The 16944-nt window shown below is 35.1% G+C and overlaps 1 protein-coding gene across 1 annotated transcript in view; it reads left to right on the top strand.

Moving 5' to 3' along the window:
- The first annotated feature begins 616 nt into the window (after positions 1-616).
- Positions 617-16944, top strand: part of LOC127426996 (urotensin-2 receptor-like) — a 79269-nt gene continuing 62941 nt past the window's right edge. Inside the window, exons 1-2 of the mRNA XM_051674272.1 lie at positions 617-1070; positions 9158-10249. Of these exons, the coding sequence (XP_051530232.1) occupies positions 1019-1070; positions 9158-10248 (1143 nt within the window). The 5' untranslated portion in view covers positions 617-1018 and the 3' untranslated portion in view covers position 10249. The remainder of the gene's footprint in view (positions 1071-9157; positions 10250-16944) is intronic.

Raw genomic sequence — 16944 nt, 5'->3', positions numbered from 1 at the left:
GGTCGTTTTTTACATTATTTTTATTTTCTAACTATACTAAAATCTGCGAGAAAGACTCAGGCAGCTGTTATGGATCAATTAGAGAGTTATAAGGGGCCCCCTTGTGGCCCAATAAGGAAGGGAGTATGTAACTGCAAGGGGAGATAGCTGTGACAGGCACACCCATGCTCAAAGAGTTTTTCAACATCATGAAGCACACCAACAAGTCGGGAGCAGAATAAAGCCTCAGTCAAAAAAATTTACATTAATCTAGTTTGCTTGAAATTCTTGTAGAATTCAGTTTGTGAGGGAAGCTTATTGTGGTACATTGTGTGCTGTGTTTTATTATTACTACTTTTTATTTGGAGACACAAATACACAAATGTTTCATACAGTATGATTCCCCTTGAGTGGCAATCTCCTGTCTGCTACATGATTGAATAAGCTTAGGTAGTAGCTCATTTGACACACATTTCCAGAATACCTCCTCAGAATGCTTTTCCTCTTTACCCCACAACAACCAATCTCTCTCTCTCTTCTCTCCCTCGCCCTCCTCTCTCTCATTTCCCCTCCCACTCTGTGCTAGTGTGAGTTCTTTCTCTCTCCTACCCCACACAGGCACACACTCTGTCAGTGGAGGAGATGGTTCCGAAATCCAGCCGTAGCTCAAAGTGATCGCCTCCTTGTGCGATTCTCCCCTTTGTCTCCCCTTGTACCACTTTTCTTGTTCTGAACCTGTAAGGATTTTTTCACACCTGACTCTAAGATCTGTGATTTAGTGAGTGTTCTGCTGAAGAAAAAATAAGTTTTTCCCTACATGGGTAAAGCACCTGTCTATGACTCATTTTGAATGTCTCGTTTGCATTTGTTTTTAATTATTGTTATTGACAGGCTTTGTGTGTTCTTACACACATGACACAGTTTAAGTGATCTATTTTTGTGTACTGGAATTTTTATTTTTATTTTGCCATACAAGGATAATTTTGCATGACAAGTGGTGATAACTCCAAGGAGAAACCATGAGTTGGACTTATTGTAAATGCTAAACATCTCCGGGCTTGGAGCTATACTGCCTGTGGAATTCAGAAAAGGTAAAGCATTATTATTTTCCCCTTAGTGAATTCAATTTGACTCTGGAGGTCAGTTGTCCAAAATGCCTTAACTGTTATAAAAGATAAGAATGTCTCTATAATTTCAGGGTGCAGAGTCTGGCTTAAAAATAAAATATTTCTAATATATATATATATATATATATATATATATATATCACATAATACATTCATGCAAAATTATTAGTAATTTGATTGGAATTGCTTATTAAATGGCAACTTACAATAAATGAATTAAATAAAGTTTGAGAGAAAGTTCATCCACGATTGCTGTACTATGCTGACCACTAATCTGGGTTGAACACAAGCTCTGTCGACAGCAAATGTGGCATAATGGTGATTACCACAAAAATTTATTTCAACTTGTCCCTCCTTTTCTTTAAAAAAGCAAGAATCTGGGTTAGTCAGTGAGGCACTTACAATAGAAGTGAATGTGGCCAATCCATAAAATGTTAAAATATTCAGATTCAAAAATACAGCCACTAGACTTAACAATATTTGTTTTAGCTTACTAACCTTTTCTGTGTAAAGTTATATCCAATTTTACAACTTCACTGATGTGACGACGTAACGCTGTGAATCCTAAAATTATCATAAAAATGACTATTTAAACAATTTTTCAGCTCAAATAATACACTAGCTTTAACAGAAAAATGTATGTACAACAATTGCTTTATCAAATTATAAGCTTCACATTTCTGCATTTAAACCCTCCAAAAATTGGCCTCATTTACTTCCTTTGTAAGTGCTTCACTCTTACCTTCACTCTAAGCTTCAGTCGATTTTTGCTTTTTTTTTTTTTTTAAGAAAAGGATGGACAAGTCAAAATAATTACGTTGTCAACTGACATTGACTTCTATTGAACCCAGAATATTTTTTAAATTTTTCATTGATAACGAGTGATGATTTTCTTAAACGTAGCACATAGTATTTTGAGAAAAATATCTGATTCTATGTGTATCATCACAGGTAAGTCCAAAAAAGAGAGGAAGCTCACACAGTGTAGAAAAAGTCTTAAAAAAAAAATTATTTTATTTTTTATTTTATTTTTATTTTTATTATTTTAAGTCCAAAAAGTGCTCAGTGCAAAGACAAAACGTTTTTGATTTACATCGTCATCAGTGTCCCGTTAACAATAGCACACCTGGGGCCGGATTTGCGAAAAGTTCTTAAGAAGAAATTTCTTCTTAACTACCATTTTCTTCTTAATTTGTAAGTTAAGAAAAAAGTTTAGAACATTTTGTATTCCTGAATAAACATCTTAATAAAGTTCTTATCTTTTTTCTTATGATTGTTCTTAAGAAAAAACTTAAGAAGCATTCAAATTCTCAAAAAAAAAAAAAAAAAATATTGTCATAATTAAAATCTTAAAGTTTGGATAACCTCACAGTTGCCTTAAATCCTAAAAGGTAAGATGTTTAATGAATTTACTGGGTTTTTCATGTTGAGTCTGAAGTCACAGTGGACTGTTTACATAGAAATTTTATTTTAGACCAAAAAACCTTTTTGACTGTTTTGTGTTTAATTATATTTTTATTTTCAGCTTGTAAATCATGTAAATCTTATCACCAAATTTAAACAATAAATGTTGTTTTGAAGCTTCTTAATGTGGTGACCGATCATGCTAATAGATGCACTGCATATAGCACTCTCTGCTATTTAGAGTTCATAGAAACATATTAATTATAACATTAGAAAGCTGAGTCTTTCTTTTTCACCCCCATCCACATCCCTATCGAAGTTGGGCACAGTGGAGACAGACTTTGCCACCTTTTCCCATTTACCTGCCTCGTACTTACAACGTGATATTATTATCAAGCTTCCTAAGGAGAACTTTTCCTTGCAGTAATTTCCTCAACAAGAACATCCAGCTCTTTGTTTCTTTTCTTTTCCTCCATGTCAAATTAAAAGTTAGGGTTAGTGTTAGATGGGTAGCAGCAAGTAAATTCTCCCATGACGGTTAATGTCGTTAAACTAACACATGCACTTTACATTCAAAAAAAAATATCGCGATGTGCTTGCTACTTTAAATAAAAAAAAATTAAATAAAAATAAAAATAGGTTAATAGATAAATGTATTGTTACGATTTACCAATGCTGAAGTACTGAGTACTGAGTCTTTTTATTCTTGTAGAAATGATGGCTTGTAGAAAAAAAAAAAAAAAATATATATATATATATATATATATATATATATATATATATATATATATATATATATATATATATATATATATATATATATATATATGTTATTAAGAAAATATTTTAGAACTTCAAGAATTGCACTTAGGAACATTCTTAGGAACTTATCATTTATCCTAAGAACTTTCTTAATTTTTTTCTTAAGAACATTTTCATGAATCCAGCCCCTGATTCTATTTATAGAGAGGGAGTATTTACCATATTTCTCCTAATAGAATAGACTTAAGAATATACAAATGTTTGCTAAATATTATAGACATATATTGTCTCTTTGTATGGTATACTGGCATTCACATGTATTACAAAAGAACAAAGAAAAGTTAAGAATCTATGTATATATATATATATATATATATATATATATCAGGAGATAAAGAGGGACACCAATTGCATATTAACAATTACCCATTATATACAGTTGAAATCAGAATTTTACATACACCTTAGCCAAATACATTAAAATTCAGTTTTTCGCAATTCCTGACATTTAATCATAGAAAATGTTCCCTGTCTTAGGTCATTTAGAATCACTGCTTTATTTTAAGAATGTGAAATGTCATAATAGTAGAGAATTATTTATTTCAGCATTTATTTCTCATCACATTCCCACTGGGTCAGAAGTTTACATACACTTTGTTATTATTTGGTATCATTGCCTTTAAATTGTTTAATTTGGGTCAAACGTTTTGGGCAGCCTTCCACAAGCTTCTCACAATAAGTTGCTGGAATTTTGGCCCATTCCTCCAGACAGAAGTGGTGTTACTGAGTCAGGTTTGTAAGCCTCCTTGTTCGCACACATTTTTTCAGTTCTACCCACAAATATTCTATCGGATTGAGGGCAGGTATTTGTGGTGGCCACTCCAATACCTTGACTTTGTTGTCCTTAAGCCATTTTGCCACAACTTTGGAGGTATGCTTGGGGTCATTGTCCATTTGGAAGGCCCATTTGCAACTGAACTTTAACTTCCTGGCTGATGTCTTGAGATGTTGCTTCAATATATCCACATTATTTTCCTTCCTCATGATGACATCTATTTTGTAAAGTGCACCAGTCCCTCTTGCAGCAAAGCACCCCCACAAGATGATGCTGCCACCCCCATGCTTCACGGTTGGGATGGTGTTCTTCAGCTTGCAACCCTTTTTCCTTCAAACATAACAATGGTCATTATGGCCATTTTGTTTCAAGAGACCAGAGGACATTTCCCCAAAAAGTAATATCTTTATCCCCATGTGCACTTGCAAACTGTAGTCTGGCTTTTTTATGGTGGTTTTGGAGCTGTGGCTTCTTCTTTGCTGAGCAGCCTTTCAGGTTATATCGATATAGGACTCGTTTCACTGTGGATATAGATACTTGTCTACCTGTTTCCTCCAGCATCTTCACAAGGTCCTTTGCTGTTGTTCTGGGATTGATTTGCACTTTTCGCACCAAACTACGTTCATCCCTAGGAGACAGAATGGGTCTCCTTCCTGAGTGGTACGATGGCTGCGTGGTCCAATGATGTTAATACTTGAGTACTATTGTTTGTACAGTTGAACGTGGTACCTTCAGGCACTTGGAAATTGCTCCCAAGGATGAACCAGACTTGTGGAGGTCCACAATTGTTTTTCTGAAGTCTTGGCTGATTTCTTTTGATTTTCCCATGATATCAAGCAAAGAGGCACTAGGTTTGAAGGTAGGCCTTAAAATACATCTACAGGTACACCTCCAATTCAGTACACCTCCTATCAGAAGCTAATTGGCTAACTGTCTAAAGGTTTGATATCATTTTCTGGAATTTTCCAAGCTGCTTAATGGCACAGTTAACTTAGTGTATGTAAACTTCTGACCCACTGGAATTGTGATATAGTCAATTAAAAGTGAAACAATCTGTCTGTAAACAATTGTTGGAAAAATTACTTGTGTCATGCACAAAGTAGATGTCCTAAACGACTTGCCAAAACTATAGTTTGCTAATATTAAATCTGTGAAGTGGTTAAAAAATGAGTTTTAATGATTTCAGCCTAAGTGTATGTAAACTAATAACTTCAACTGTATTTAGTATCACAACCATATACTAATAAAATTCATTACTCAAAGAAGAATTATTGTATGCACATAAATCAGCGAAGAATTACATTTTGAGTCATACATACATTATTCTTTGGGAAATGTAAATTATGTCAATACAAATGTTGGTCATGCAAAATTCAAGAACATGGGCATGGGCATGAGTACAACAATCACCCGATATTCAAAGTGTCTACACATATTTTCTAAATTAAACTGTTCATGAAGATTTTAAATGAAATATCCATCTGGATTCTTTCTGTTGGAGTATCCGTTTTACACATGATGCATGTGATAAAGGTTTGATTAGCCCAGTGGAATTGAAGTATCTTATTAAGAATTTTCCAGTAACTCCTGTCATGTATGTCTTGCCTAAAGTTCATAAATCTTTGATTCATCCTCCTGGTCACCCTATTGTGGCCTCTAATGAAAGTCTTTTGGAACCCATATCTCATTATGTCGATTGAATTCTTAAACTGTTGGTGGAACAACTTCTATCTTGTTTGAAGGATGCGGGTGATTTTATACAACAGTTGAAAGATGTCCACTTTGAAAATTGTGATGCAAATATCTTTCTGGTCACATTAGATGTGACTTCTTTATACACCAACATCCCACATAATATGGGTTTGGAAGCTATCGAGTTTTCCTTGATTCAAGAATTGATAAAACTCCACTATATAATTTTATTCTTGAAATGACGTCCATGCTTCTTTTTAATAATGATTTCTTATTTGAGGATCGCTATTATCACGATAATCTGGGAGCTGCTATAGGTTCAAAATTTTCCCTCGACTATGCCTGTGTTTTTATGGGTTTTCTGGAACAAAAATTTATTTGGAATAATAACCCTTTTCCAAATACATTTTGATGTAGAAAAGATATGTCAATAAAGTTTTTTGCATTTTCAGGGGATCTAAAGAAAACTTTGGGGATTTTTTGATCTTCCTAAATAACGTGGCTGATTCTATCAAATTTAATGCTGGAATAGACCCAAATTCAGTATCCTTTTTGGATACGAGAGTCCGTTTACATTTAGGATCGTTATCTATGACATTATATACAAAACCCACTGACAAAAACAGTATTTTGCAAGCATTGAGTTCGCATCCAACGTATTTAAGAAAGAGCTTACCATACACACAATTTTTGAGAGTAAAGCGTATCTGTATGATGGAATCGGATTTTGAGATGGAGGTAGTAAAAATGGATAAGCCATTTCGCCTCGGGCTATCCTAAAAAGAGGCTAGATGATGCTTTTTACAGAGTTCATACCTTTCCTCCTTCACCCAAAAGCAATAGAAAAGATATCTCTGTGGTTTGTACAACAACTTTTTCTCAACACAGCCAAGAAATTAAAGAAATAATCAAAAAACATTGGTATGTTTTAAAGAGCGATCCTATTTGTTCCAGTCTTTTTCAGGATCCTCTGCTCTTTGCACATTATAGATCTAAGGGTACGTTTACATGATAACGATGCACTAAAAATGGAAAAGGTTTTCCTTTGCATTTTTGAAAAGTTTCGTGTACAGACGACAATGTTGTCAAAACGATCCCCGTTCATACGGATCTGCGAAAACGACTAAAAATGCTGTATTATGCATGCCAGGCCAGTAGTTGGCGATGTCACTTTGTAAAGAAACACTACGCGCCTGCGCACATAAGCATTCTTCCACAGAGCGGTGAATACAAACAATGAAGATGGCGAAAGCATCGAGCAATTTGTCTGGACGGACGATGAGGTTGCTTTATTACTACAATTACTTTGCTTGAGAAGCGTCAATAAACTCAAAATCTTGAGCAGCACAAACACAGTCCTGTAGTCCGCCACTGTAGTTTTGAATGTCTCATGCGTTGTTTTGAAGTACTCGCGTGCATGCCTATAGACTGAACTCTTAAGATTATTCGATAAACTCTGCTAATTTTTACCATCAGTTCGTCTCCTGCCTTCTTCTGTATTCCCCCTGCTGACTCTTGGGCTGGTAGGAGAGTAAGTTAACATAATAAGCTGTTGATGTTGACTGGTTTTTGGATATCAGACAGAACCCTGATATATGGATATCTTCTGACGGAGAGAGAGGTCTTGTGTACACTGGATCTAACATGCATTTTCACTGCCTCATGTTTTCATATTCAAAGCAAATCATTGAATACTGTACATGGCATCACATCTCTGTCTATAGGCTATATACATAAGCGGTGGGTGAATGAATTGCAGGTTAAAGGTACATAATATAAAATTAAATAAATAAATAACATTTAAAATACAAATACATTTTCCCATCTGAATCCATACATTAATTTCAAGATTTTCAAATTGCAGGTTCTGCCTACTGTAGAATCTTCACACTCCATACAAAACACTCCAAATTAATAAATTGTTGATTATTGTTATTTGCACAGACACCAGTATTCATACTGATAATTATACATCTCAAATTGATGCCTATCAATCCATCATTCTTTATATAACATGTAATATGTGTGCGCATGACGTCATCTTTTCACAAATTTGCATTTTTGTATGTTTACAAATAGACGATAACGGCATAATTTTCAAAAACTTGCACTTTGAAACCCATTTTCAAAAGTTTGCGTTTTCAGGCCCCAAAATACCGTTGTCATGAAAACGAACAGCCAAAACACATAAAATGTTTTCCGTTTTTAGTTGAAAACGTTTTCGTGTAAACGGCCCCTAAGAATATTAGGGATTTACAGATACTCCTACAGAAAGAATCCAGATGGATATTTCATTTAAAATCTTTACATCCCCTGGGAATGAATGAAGATTTGTCCCTCAGCTGTTTTCTATAGGATTATTATTACACATTTCAATTTGCACATGCCTATGATTTGAATCATGGTGTATTTGCAAATATAACTATGTACAGTTTACTTTTGAAAATACGTACTGACATTTTGAATATCGAGTGATTGTTGTACTATGCCCATGTTCTTGATTTATGCATGACCAACATTTGTACTGACATAATTGACATTTCCCAAATAATGTATGTAAGACACAAAATGTAATTCTTTACTGATTTATGTGCATAAAATAATTATTGTTTGAGTAATGAATATAATTGGTATATGGTTGTGATACAAAATACAGTTGAAGTATCATAACCATAAAAGATGATAGAATATATATAATGGGTAATTTTTTTATATGTAATTGGTGTCCTTCTTTATCTCCATATGCATATATTCTTTGTAACTTTTCTTTGTTACTTTTGTAATATTTGTGAATGCCAGTATACCATATGAACAGACAATATATTTCTATAATATTTAGCAAACATTTGTATATTCTTAAATCTATTCTATTAGGAGAAATACAGTAAATACTCCTTCTCTATAAATAGAATCAGGTGTGCTATTGTTAAGGGGACACTGATGACGATGTAAATCGAAAATGTTTTGTCTTTGCACTGAGCACTTTTTGCACTTTTGCACTTCTTGGTCTCTCAATAAACAACAACAACAAAAATAAATTGTACAATTTTTTCTACACATTGTATGCAAACTTCCTCTCTTTTTTGGACTCTTTTGGATTTTTGAGATTATGCAACAAAGCTATTTTGGAAATATAAGCCCTTTCAGTAATTGGCATGGATGTCTTTACAGCTTTTGTTCTGCTGTTGGTTTACTATGATCAGAGGTAAAAATAAAAACTGAATAATTAATATATTATATAATTGTTCATGTAATACTTTTAATTTAATTCATTAAACAAAATAAGCTTTAAAGTGATACAATTTACCGTTCTGCAACTTTTTAACCACTTTTGACCATTAATTTCGTTCCAATGTAGAGATGACCACTGTGTCTATGAAGCCCATGGTGGCGATGGTGGAGAAGATTTCCAATGTCACTGAGACCCCAGTAGAAGCTTCTACTGAAGATATGGCTGCAACATTTACTATTGGCACCATCCTTTCCTTAATGTGTCTGGTGGGCGTGGTTGGAAATATCTACACGCTAGTGGTCATGTGCCACTCAATGCGCTCAGCTGCCTCTATGTACATCTACATCATCAACCTGGCTCTAGCCGATCTGCTTTACTTACTTACTATTCCATTTGTGGTGTGTACACATTTCCTAAAGGGATGGTACTTTGGAGATGCTGGGTGTCGAATCCTCATTAGTATGGACTTCCTCACCATGCACGCCAGCATTTTCACACTGACTGTTATGAGCACAGAACGTTACTTTGCTGTCCTCAAGCCACTGGATACAGTCAAACGCTCTAAGAGCTACCGTAAGGCAATCGCCCTGCTAGTGTGGACGGCCTCCCTGATTCTGACTTTACCCATGATTATTGGTGTCCAGCTGATGACCGAGAGCACCAAGCCAATGTGCCAACCCACACTGAGCCCACTCTCTTATAAAATCTACATCTCCTTTCTTTTTGGAACCAGCATTGTGGCTCCAGGGGTGATAATTGGCTACCTGTACATACGCCTCGCACGCACCTACTGGATCTCTCAGACTGAGACCTTCAAGCAGACCAAGAGGCTCCCAAACCAGAAAGTCCTATATCTGATCTTCACCATTGTGCTCCTCTTCTGGGCCTGCTTCCTACCTTTCTGGATCTGGCAGCTTTTAGGTCAGTTCCAGCCAGCGCTGGCTCTCTCCACCAAGGCCAAGCGCAACATTAACTATCTGACCACTTGTCTGACCTACAGCAACAGTTGCATTAATCCATTTCTCTACACCCTGCTCACCAAGAACTACAAGGAGTACCTCCGCAAGAGACAGAGGACATGGACAGCAGGCAGCTACCTCAGCAGGCGAAACCGCTTCCAGAGGTCGCCCAGACGCTCATTGTCTTCGAGCAGTCAGCAGTGCATGGAGAGCTTTGTGCTTGCACACACTTCCCGCACCAATAACAGCAGTCTTTGAGGTAGGTTGTTGTCCAAACTTCTGGCCCTAACTCTGTCTGTGCATTTGCTTCCCTTGTGTAGTCTTCCAGACAGTCTGATTTGATGTGGTAGAAAAAGACCCAGTCTGAATAAAACCACATTTCTCCAGTTTACCTTGATCTTCCCTTGGTCCATTTGGTCTGTTTTGAATCAAGCCTAGGCCAGACTGTTGTGGTTTGTAGTCCATGGGTCTGATTTTCTGATCAGTGCATACAGCAAGGATGGGCTACAGCAGAGATATTAAATAACTGAAGAGTCTTTTTGGTTACTACTTTTTAATTGCCTACATTTGTTAAAACATGACTCACATACATCATTGTTTTACTCATTGTTGCGGGAGAAACAACAAGTGGGAATGTATTGATATAGCTGGACAAAAGGTAAAAAGCAGGTTGATATGTGCAGGTTATATGCAGGTTACACACAGCTACAGTAACTGTTTGCACTAGAGATACATTTACTAAAGTAAAACTTCATTGTGCAAATGGCATTAACAGAATTTTAAGGTGAGGTCTGGAATTTTGAACATTTGATGAGTAATCATTGTGCAGATTAACTGATATAAATAGATCAGACACTGAAGTGACTATGAAAAAAAAAAAAAAAAAAAACATTTCCAGAGTCTATCAGAAACAGAACCACTGTATGTTACCATTTGCATCTCAATATAGTAATTGGTTTATACAGTAGGTCATAGTGCAACTGCTGGTCTCAGTAAAATTGTCCACTTGATAATTAAGTTCCACTGATTGGATCTCACTACTAAATGATTTTCCAATCAGCAGAACTGCTACCTTCAAGATGATCTACATGATAATTAATGCCTGAATTGGATGAATAATTGCAGACTGAGAGAAAAAGGCTGTAACAAGGCTGGAAGGGGTTATGAGTGTTGATGAGTTAGGAAGAAAGGTGTGTTTATTACATTAACAACAATAAATTACTTACAATTTTATCCTACAATAATTCTGTCTGGAATCACTCAGGGAAAAACTATAAAACTCTCCCTAGATTAGGAACTTGGAAAAACAGATGCTCTTAATCCTAAAATTTATTTTAATTTACCAAAAAATGACAAAAGTGAAAACAGGCAGAAAAAGAGAAAGTAGAGGGGGAAATATAGAGTAAGAAATATACCAAAGCTCCTTTCTCATATTATATTTATTAAGATCTCTCAGATGGAATTTATATTTCATCGTTAATTAAACAGTTTTGTATTTATTTTCAAAGGTATAAATTATTTTCTTTAATGTCCACTCAATAATACAAGTGGTTTTGAAATGTTAACCTTCTGGATCACGTTTTCTAAAATCATAAAGATTAATGGTAATTCCTAAGTGCAAATACAAGAGACAGTCCTGTCTACAAACTAATAATACTGTTTTCATAATATGCTGAAAAAAATATAAAAACAATCACAGCATGTATATATGTTAATGTATTTCAAAATCAAAATGCACTCTACAATCATTAGAAGGTTGAAGCAGAATCCTGAGACCACAAACTACTATATATAGACAAAATAAGCTCACATAAGCTTTGTCCACAGGATGAGAATTATTTCCTGAGTGTATTAGAATGCCACTGCACATATTCTGTAGCCAGATACTGCCATAATAACAAGGATTTCAATCATTTTTCCAAGCACTGTAAATAATAGCCTTTCCAAAAACAAATTCTGAAATTTGTGGACTGACAGTTTAAAGAAAGAGTTCATAGTTATTATTATTATTATTATTATTTATTGTTGTTGTTGTTTTCAGAATTTACAAAAGACAAAAAACAAGAAATAAACAGAGAAGAAAAAAAAAACACTAAATCACAACAAATGTTTTGCTTTCATGTTTCAAAGAATTGAAAGCTGAACAAATAATAGTAGGAAGTATCAAACAGTGAATGACCACGTCATGATTACAATATAATGACCTACAAATTCCAAAGTTTCATGTTTTTTTTAATTTTTTTTTTATTATTTTTTTTATATGCCAAAATAAAATTCCATTGTTTAATTAAACTTCAGAGCACAAGTGAAAGAGGCTTTAGTCAGCAGAGCAAAGCGAGATGTACAATTTTCTGAGTTCTTGCCTCCAACAAGCTCTTGGGTGGGTTTTGATAATCCATCTCTGGTGGGCAACATGACCCACGTTTAGGAAGTGATGGACATTGCCAGGAGGAAGACCTCTTGGGTCCCTGCAGCTCTAAAAATAATCTGTCCTCTGCTGCAGTCTCTGTACTCAATCCTGCAATGTCTCTGTTTGGTGCCAACACTATATCAACATTACACGTAATAATTGCTCTTCCCCTGAGCTTTAAATATTGATTCACCACCATTGAGTGTTTGATCGCTATTAATAGATGGATGACAAAATATTTGAATTAATTGCTTATGTCAAAGCCATTGTGTGAAATATATTATAAAGAGAATATTCAATGTATGCATTTTTAAAAATACTTAGAACACAGTTATTGGATTTGATGGACTGGTGTTTAACTGTGAATACAAACCCACATGTTGACTTTTTAATCAAACAGTTTTAATATAATTAATTATATATTAACACATGGCTTTGCCATGACATTCTGACAAGCAGCCATAATGTATAGGTCAACATTTACATTTTGAATTGCTAACTGTTGCTTATCTACTGTATGTCTTTGCATATTAAATCTAGCTAAATGAATAGATTGTGATGATAGCATGCATTTATATGGATTTGCATCCCTATTAGGTCTTAAGGCCTAGGAAGCAACTGAATAAAAGGCATTCAAATCAGAAGGAAGTACACATACACCTCAAAGTGCTCCTGATGATATCTTTTTCACAGTGATAAAGTTATATCATCTTTTTTTATGTTAAACAACCTCATTGATAATGGCACTTTTTTAATCTTGACACAGACCTGTTTGTGAGAGTGAAAGTTTGTCATAAACCTTATTTGTCTAGACGGTGGGCTGTTTCATCTGGTTCTGATCCTGTAAGGATCTAAATCAATACATCTCATATATTCCAGGACCTCTTCCAGATCATCTTGAGCCTATAGCGTGAGATACTCCTGGCAGAACAATTGCAGGATGATGAACTGTTTTGAGCTTTGTAATCTAAAAGAAGAATGACACACATTTCCATCAAACACTATTAAACTGAAAAAACAATTCCTGGCTTGGCTCAATAATCGATGACTGGCATGCTTTACCAAAATGCCAATCACTGATCAATTAATTTATAACTCAGAGAGACAACTACTAAAGGCCCACATGGAATCTGCACACTTTTTTCACATGTCTGTCCTGATTGTGAGGAAAACTCTGCAGAATTTTTTGGATTTAAAAATTGTATATTGAAAGGTATTTTTGTTGCTAATAGCATAATCACATTAGCCAAAATATTTAATAAAAAAAATCTCAAGGGACAGGGAGATGTGCATAAAATGACGGGAGTTTGAATTCTGTGAATCTGTCTGTAGAGCTTCCTTGAAGGGCTAGTGATAACAGCTGTAGAGGAGAGGACTTTGAGAATGAAAAAAAGATTAAATGTTCAGTACAGAAAAGTTTGTCTTTTTTGTTTTAAGAGAAATTCAGGATAACAGTTTACCACTAAAATGAGAGTAAGATATTTCGTGCCATGGCTGTAATGGAAAAAAACAACAACAGGAAAACAGGTTAAAAACAAATAATGAGAAGCAGCAGTTGGAAAGCCCAAGGAAAAGGATGTGGAGATGTGCAGCAAACTAATAAGGACATCTTAGAGAGTTTTTTACATTTTACATATACCACCGTGCTGCCTACGCTACCTAATTGGAGACTGCAACTGCAAATTGGTAGTTGATGCATAACATATCTATTACCCTTTTTTTTTATCAAGATGTTAGGTTAAAAAATCTATGAATGTATAAGGAATGCCTATATTTTAGGTGCAGTGACTAGTCACCATTTCTTTTCCATTTTTCACAGTTTTTAATATTTTTTTCCCTTTAATGGTTCATTTTAAATGGTTCTGTGGTGTGACACATCTCCCCTTCAAACGGAAAATACCATGACTGAAACTGAGAAAAAAAGGATTAAAATATTTGGCTTTAGTATGTATTTTGTATTTACCATAATTTTTACACTGCATTTTCTCTGAATATGAGAATAGCTGAGCCAAACCCATCTGTCACAGGACAGATCGTAGATTTTGGTCATAACTTAATTTTGACAAAAATTTGTAGTTACTGCATTTTGCCTTTGAATTGCATACATTATTTATTGATTTTAAAGTACAAATATTCCATGTAGTTTCTCAGTTAATATAAGATCATGGGAAATATATGCATAATAATTATATTAAAAAAATAAAAAAATATATAAAATGTTGTTTGAAAATGTTTTTAGGTGGAGTATAGCATGTCAAAACCCAAACGTATTTCATGTCAACTACCCAAACATAGCCCAATATTTCGCTGTCAAGAAACACAAAGCTATGCATTCATTTGCTATACATGGCATTGTTGCATCATTGTTGTGTCAATATGGTGTTGGAGACTATAGATTTTGTAAGGGTTAGAGGTAATGGAAATTAATCATGAAACAGTTTCACAGAGGACTTGTTAACAGAGGCAGCTTACTGACTGACCCAAGACAACTGGCTGAGTTTATGAGTCCCATTGTTCTTGTGTGCATGCTTGTAAATACCATTCTAGTGACCCTGATTATGTATGCTGGGCATCTTATCTCACGTGTGTGTATGAACACTCATGAAAAATCCATTGCTCTGCATTAATTATGATCTCTGCCTCTGGGTAGGATACTGGGATATTGATTACTATTTACAGGGGTATCGATTCCCTCTGTTTCCCTATTGATCCAAGCATTTTAAATCTGTCAATATTTAGTAGATAATCATATCTGTGCCTTTCTCTGATATTTGAGGTTTAAAGGCTTAGTCAAAACAAGACCCAATATTCGAGATTTTGAATAGATAGATTCCTATGGACCAATTGCCGCTAAAGCTATTTCACCAACAGGCAAAGAACATTCTGGAACAGCAGTATTGGATGCAGAAAATACTGAATTCAGTGCAAACATGCAATGATTGAGTATGTAACACGCGTAACTTGGGCTGCACTGGTACGCAAAATTCATGGTTCGGTACGTACCTTGGTTTTGGGGTTACGGTTCAGTATGGTTTTGGTACAGCAGGGAAAACAATGATGAACAATGAACAAGGATCTTTCTTTATATTATTTATTTTGAAAACACAGTGGCTGATGGGCAACAGTTCTTAATGTGAAGGCTCATTTATACATGGTTGCACTATTTCTTCAACAAAATTACAAAACAATACTTAAGAGCCTCTTATATGCACATTGTACACAAACATAAATAATAATACAAGGGGAAAAAATGCAATTATAATAACTGTAACAAAATTAAGACATTAGCAGTGCAGATTTCTGTGTCTTTTGCCTTTCAGCTCACCACTTGTGCTTATCGCTCAATTTTCAAGTTTTTTTTTTTTTTTTTTTTTTTTTCAAGAAAATCTGAATATACACATTATCAGAGCGGATCTGTTAGCATTGACAATGTCCCCTGCTGATGAAATATTACTCCCAGTACCGCTGATCCCTATACGTATATTATGCAGTCTGCGTAGGGTACCAACTCCCAAGGGGGGCACCAGAAACTCCACCGGCTTCCCTTACTCGCATGTTATTTGTTATTCAAGGACCCGGTAGCAGTTGCGGAACACAGTTGATCGCCTCACACTTTTTCACTGCGCCCAGCACTCACACTTTCACACCGCGCCTTCCAAATGTTCCCAAACAACAGATTTTAGAGATGGAGGTGGGTCTTCAATATCTGGCTTATTTAAGTCCAACATATTTATATTTTGTTTAGTTCCATCACAGTTGGGAAAAATAGGGAGCTAGCTAGTATAAACTTCACATGCATTTATCTGATCCGCAGTTTCTAATGTACCGTCTGGTGCTCTGTTCTGTTAAGTTTTGGTTCTGTGTGGTCCTGTGTTGCTCTGCAATCTTTTTCATTTTAGTTCTACACAGTTTGTGTAGTTCGTTATATGTTGTTTTAATATTGGTTTCACGCATGCTAAGATATGTAATCATTCGTGTGACTGGGTGTACAGTACCGAAGGCCCTGTTTCCATTTTGTTTGGCACAGATACATGTACCATTGCAGCCCTACACAGAACAACATTTACCTGAACTTTACGGTCTTAATCTTAAATGCATTAAATATGTTTATACCAAGGGGTCTGTTGAATGCTTGATTCTGATTGGTTCACGGACATTCTAAGGTGTGCAATTATTTTTCAAGGAAAGGCATGGCTATAAAGTAGTTCCAGGTCTTGACCGCATAACGGTTCCATATCACTTCGCCAAATTATTTCAGTTATTTCAAAGAGCCCTACAGGCTACCACAAAAAAAATAACCAGTTAAAACTAAGTCATTGGTTATAGTAAATTGGTTAAGAACTTCAAAACAATGTCTAAAATATCATACATTTATTTCGATTTCGGTTAAAAAGAGCCTTTGAGCTCCCCCGCACTTACACATGCTCACACATACATGTTGGTGCAGCTATCATTATGAGGACTCTCCATAGACATAATGATTTTTATACTGTATAAACTATAGATTCTATACCCTAACCCTACCCCTAAACCTAACACTCACA

The sequence above is a fragment of the Myxocyprinus asiaticus genome, chromosome 36, assembly GCF_019703515.2.
Source record: "Myxocyprinus asiaticus isolate MX2 ecotype Aquarium Trade chromosome 36, UBuf_Myxa_2, whole genome shotgun sequence".
NCBI lineage: Eukaryota > Metazoa > Chordata > Actinopteri > Cypriniformes > Catostomidae > Myxocyprinus > Myxocyprinus asiaticus.
Note: the sequence above shows the minus strand (reverse complement) of the source record. Positions and strands in the feature narration are given on the sequence as shown.